The 5574-nt window shown below is 34.0% G+C and overlaps 1 protein-coding gene across 1 annotated transcript; it reads left to right on the top strand.

Moving 5' to 3' along the window:
• Positions 1 to 2674: 2674 nt before the first annotated feature.
• On the top strand, positions 2675 to 5293 carry LOC113755128 (the record flags this gene model as incomplete). Its single annotated transcript, XM_027299199.1, has 5 exons — positions 2675 to 2899; positions 3056 to 3476; positions 3793 to 3918; positions 4948 to 5058; positions 5163 to 5293. Coding segments are annotated over 4 exons (835 nt in total), but the record flags the coding sequence as incomplete, so codon positions are not given.
• Between the last annotated feature and the right edge of the window lie 281 nt (positions 5294 to 5574).

Below are 5574 nucleotides of genomic sequence, written 5' to 3'. Positions count from 1 at the left end.
AGGCCATCTTGCACTAGATTCATCTTTGTGTGCTATTCACTACATTTTCATGCATATTTTCATTTTTTAGGATCTTTTCTCATTTATATGATATTTCCTATTATATTATCCCTTACCCGCTATAGGTGTTAATCATGCCATTTAGAATTGCATCTCATTTAAGCTAGTTCACTTGCTTGTTCATGTTAGGATAATTATTTTTCAAACATGGGAAATGGGTGATTATAACTTTCTAGTTTAAGTACCCTATTAATCCATGTATAAGAAAACTAAGTCACGAGTTTTTGTCTCCCGTACCCTTTATGTTGCATTCTCTTTTTCTTTGATCACTTATATATATGTATATAATTTAATTTCTTTTATTTTATTTTAATTTCATCATTTGCATATTCGTGACACTTTCAAGGAATCATTTTGGCCTTCGCAATTAATGCGATTGGTTCAATTAAACCCCTTGAATGAACATTTTGTCCCTTTCGATATATTTAGATTTGCATCCATATAGGAAACATCCAAATATGATAAAATTAAGGGTTAGATTAGGAAAATTTTGACTAAACCTCGCAACTAGCTTAGACTAGGTTGAAAGGGTGCCTTAGGTTTGAGTCAATTGAACCTTTGCCTTCCCTTTCTTCAACCGTGACTCCCGAACCCATTTTCTCTTGTTTTCAAAGACCTGGAGTTGTCAAAAGGGTTTTATTTTATTTTACTTTATTTTTGGGTGACTTGGTACACCAAAACTCAATACCAAGTGGCGACTCTTATTTTTCTAAAAAACCCTTTTAGACTAAATTTTGGACCCAAATTGTCGCATTTTTTTAAGTCCCATTCTAGGTCCTTTGTCACTTGTTTTAAAATAAAATCACATCTTTTTATAAACACCTTCTCTTTTATTTTTTCATCGCGAAAAATGGGGCGCGACAAAAGAGACGTAGAGACTGGGATTGGTTCCTTAGTGTGAAAAAAGAAAGTTCTTCTAAACTAATGCTGCGTGAAATTCTGGATGCATATGAAATTAGAAATGTGATAACTTTGCAATTCATTCTCATTCATAATGAATTTCTTCGATTCTATATAGAATCACAATTTTTTTCGTTCAGCATGAAAACATTCTTTTTTTGTCATATTGATGGCTTTTGCTTTTAAGATTATCTACATGTCGGTGGTTAGTATTATTGACAAGGTTAGAGGTCATGGAAAATGTTATTAATTTTAGGAGAAATTATGTATTGTAAAAATGGGTTAATAATTTTCTATTAAGCATAACTACTGCATACAAAAGGAAAAGATATTTGATTTTATTTTGCTTTGATTAGAAGAACTTGTACTAGTAATAAAGGAAATTTCAATTCAACAATCAACGTGCACATGATTATAGTAATTTTTTAGTTATTTAGACTAATATATGCCATAAAGTAGTCAGATTTAGTCGTCGTTTGTGAATTTATAATTTTAACAGTTTACATAAAATTCATCTATAAAAAATTACGATTATTATAAAATGACATTTTATAATAATTTACATACCATTTGCCAATAAAAAAAGAGTTTGATAGAAAACATATGGATACAAATCCATAATGTAAATGATGCAAAGTATGTTTGAAAGTCACAGAACCTAACATTTGGGTAATTTTACTACAATTTTCAAAGATTATGCTATGTTAATACAACTTTAATTTTTATACTTGTGACCCAGAAAATAAATTTATTAAGATTTTGCCATTTTATTAAATTCATAGGCATTAATGTATGAAAATTGTGTACCATTTTATTATATTCATAGGTGTCAATATATGGAAATTGTGATGTATAGATAAGTGCAATTCTACATATAACTCGAAAGATTTGTTGTTACTGTCATCCAAACTTTCTAACCTTTCACAAATTAAAAAATAATTCAAAATTTATAATATGACAAATTATTCTTACATATTTTATAAGGCCATATGCAAAAAAAATAAAAAAGTTTTCATAGTATATTTAAAATGCTTAAAACATATAACATTTATAAATGATACGTAAAATTGTGTATCATACATTTACATTACGAGTAATTACTAACTATAATACTAAGCTTCAATTATTAATAAAAAAAATCTTAGCATGATTTCAAATAAACTTCCTAATACTTGTTTCATATAAGTTTCTTTAAGTAAAATAGTAAATTTATGCCACAAACTAGTAAGTTTTGATGATTAACCAAATTTACTATTCTATCAACAATATTTACTATTAATCTATAAAAACTTACTATTATTTGAACTAAACTTACTCTCCAAAAAGTAAGTTTCGGATATAGAGTAATAATTTACTTCAAAAAAAAAGTAAGTTCCTTATTTATTCAAATTTACTTTTTGAGACATAAAAGTTACTAATTTATTGAGTTAACTTACTATTTTTTATGTAAAACTTACTAACCAAAATTTTAGGTATTATTTTATTTAGATAACCAGTACAACAGGTAATCAAATGGTCGCTAAAAGTGTTTTTACCTGTTATATCAGGTAAAAACAGTTTCGTTACCGTAACAGTAGTTACTTCAGACTTTTCCTACACATCATATGTGAATTACATCAGCAATTTTAAGGCAATGTTCAAATTGAAATTAGGTTTCCTTGTCCTTCCAAAAAGAAATTAGGTTTCCTTGCTATGGCTTCCGGTAGTGATGAAGGCATGACTCCCGAGCATCCTGGAATGAAAGGCATGATCCCCGAGCATCCTGGTATGGAGTCGCAGCTTGTCTTGTATGTCAAAAGCCAAGAGATCTGCTCTCAAAAGAGCAACAACAACGACAAAGAGAGCCTGCCTTGGAAAGTATCGACGGCTCCGACAAGGAGGGCAGTGGCAATGACAGCCAAGAGAGAAGCAGTAGCGACAAGGAGGGCAAATTATATAAGTATGTGTTATTACATACTTTAATTTAACATGTATTATAACACATTACAACAACTAGTGGAAAAGCATACTTTTTGTATCATAGCAATTTGACATATGCGAAATTATAAGGTGATTAAAAAATATGTTAATAAAAAATAGAAAAAATTTTCTACAGCAGCCAAGAGGGAAGCTGCAGCAACAAGGAGGGCAGTGACAGTCGCAGTGATAGCGACAAAGATGGCAGGTTGGAGAATGTCCGGAAGAAGCGAAAGTTAGAGAAGTTGCCTGCAATTGTTGAGGAGGCGGTGGAGGAGGAGTATCGGAAGGCAAAAGTGTGGAAGGAATGGTTGGATCGTAGAAAGAAGGAAGCGAAGGAGTTTGACTTGGAGGGCTGGAAAGAGAGGAATGGGGACCTCAGCCACAAATCAAGGGAGCAAATTCGGGAGGAACTTCAGGAGTATTGCAAGTCGGTGCCCTCTTTTCCATCTAACCTTGGTGCAATTGGTGGGGTTGACGATGTTGTCAAGTCTTTCTTCGTCCACGATGTAGATCCTAATTTATGGGAAAAATACGTGGTAGAGTGTCGAGAAAGTGAGGTTAGTAGATCAATCCCAGTCCTCCTTTGTCGGTTTATTTTGAATTTCCTTTTTTTACTTTTTTTTAATTAGGGTCTATCTGTTTTATTACTTTGTCTTTGCATATTAGTATGATATGCCCTCCCGAAATCAGTTCCATTAGATGCACGTTAGCAAAACTTTTTGTAGTTCGTGTACCGACCGAAGAGAGACTCTCAATAGGACTCATGAGTTTTCCCTTTATAATTATATTTTTCTGTATATAAGTAATAGTAAATGTATTATTTCATTTGTGTTTTACTTGCCTTATTAACTTGGATGTATGATGCATGAACAGGGATTTGATGTGGTTACATATCCAGGTCCTTCTCCGTACCTTCTCGTTAGGCCAATCACCTCTTATTTGAAAAACCCTGAACTGCATCAAGAACTCATCCAGTTGGCTACTAGGGCCCTGGAGGAGGTGCGTTCCATTTGCAATTTTTGTGTTTCTTTGTCTATTTTTTTTTTCACCTTCTTATTGTTGAGTTTCTAAATTCTATGAATCACTCTTGCGGAAGCAACCAGGATACCAGTTTTTGCATATTGAGCGGGTAACTGGATACTCTTGTTCTGGTTACATGTACAATATAACTTTTCGAGCTCAGGGTGCCGATGCTCCTGATGGCAAAAGCTTTCAAGCCAAGGTTTTTGCTGGAATAAATAAGGTGGAGGTTATTTTCTGCCGTCCAAAAGCTGTTAAAACCTAGTTCACCTCAAGTTAAATCCGTCCTGGAGCCGAACCGCCGCTGACAAGTCCTATGGTTGTTTATATTTTTAGATTCTTGCAAGTCTCAAGTGTAAAAATTTTTAGAATCTAGAAAGTTATGTGCTTTTTTGCCCTTGGAGGTGATGCCTATCTTAGCTAGAAAGGTTGCATTTGAAACCATGCGTTTGATGCTGTTGACAGTTTAATGGAGATGGGCTGTGTAAACTGCAGAGACTAGTGATGACTGATGAGGGGATATGAAAGGATTATTTACCTTAGAAGTCCTTCTTATTCGCACATCATTTTCCTTAGAAATCATCATCATTCATCATTTGGATGGTTGTTTTCCGAAAAGCTTAATTAACTGCAATAATTTAAAAACAAAAAAAATATATGTGAAATTAAAAACCTGTTTAGGGAACTTTAAGAGAGAGAGATGTTCAAACACTCTACACGCTAAAGGAGCCTCAGTCTTTTGATTTAGTTTCGAATGTTTGTTCAAAACTTACGTTAATGTCTGTTGCAGATCTTGATTAGCCTGTATTGTGGATCCCGAATGGAGTTAGTTGGCATTTTGCCAATTAATTTTGTCTCGAGTTTCTTTGCAACTGGTTCCTTGTATCCATGATTTTCTATGCAGGAATTGATGCGCTTTCATTTCTCTTGGGCTTGTAGCTTTACCATTCAGGAGTACGTTGTGATGATCTTTTAAATCTGTCTGAACGAGCTCCTTTTTGGCGTCAGGTTTTTGCTCCCCGTTCAGTTAGAAATATGATGAACATTACTGGATCTCTGTTTAGGAGGTAGACCACCAGAGAAGTAATCACCTTTACTCCTATCTACAGTCTGCAACTGGTAAAATTTTCACCTTACTTGTTAGTGGTCTGGTTTAACACTATCTCAAATGTTGATATGTGCTTTGGGGATTGAGAAATGATTAATGTATATGCAAATTATAGATGCATCTTGAGACGGCTTAAGCTTGGCGTTCAGGCAATGGGCTACCAAAAAGAGATGCTGGATCAACCATTCTAAACCCAAAAATCTTGGTGGAGAGGTCATATCACTTTGTTTGGCGTAAATGACTGAATTGTTGCTAGCTGTACATAGCCTCGTGATTCATTCATTCATATTTTGATTGGAACCTTTTGATAATGGCAGAAGGTGATCCTAGGAAATATCATTGTTCTGCGAAGGGGAATTCCAGCCTGATGATTGCATTGGAATAGGGGAAGATCACACGGTTTTTGCTTTAAAAGAAGGATGTGTTAAATTTGAACGACAAAAACTGACTGGACGCAAGTAGGTGCATGTTGAGCCCAGGAGGTTATGAAATTCACTCAAGTGGTGCAGCTCCTGAGGTGAAAACAA

This window comes from Coffea eugenioides, unplaced genomic scaffold (genome assembly GCF_003713205.1).
Source record: "Coffea eugenioides isolate CCC68of unplaced genomic scaffold, Ceug_1.0 ScVebR1_1217;HRSCAF=2037, whole genome shotgun sequence".
NCBI classification, from domain to species: Eukaryota; Viridiplantae; Streptophyta; class Magnoliopsida; order Gentianales; family Rubiaceae; genus Coffea; species Coffea eugenioides.
Note: the sequence above shows the minus strand (reverse complement) of the source record. Positions and strands in the feature narration are given on the sequence as shown.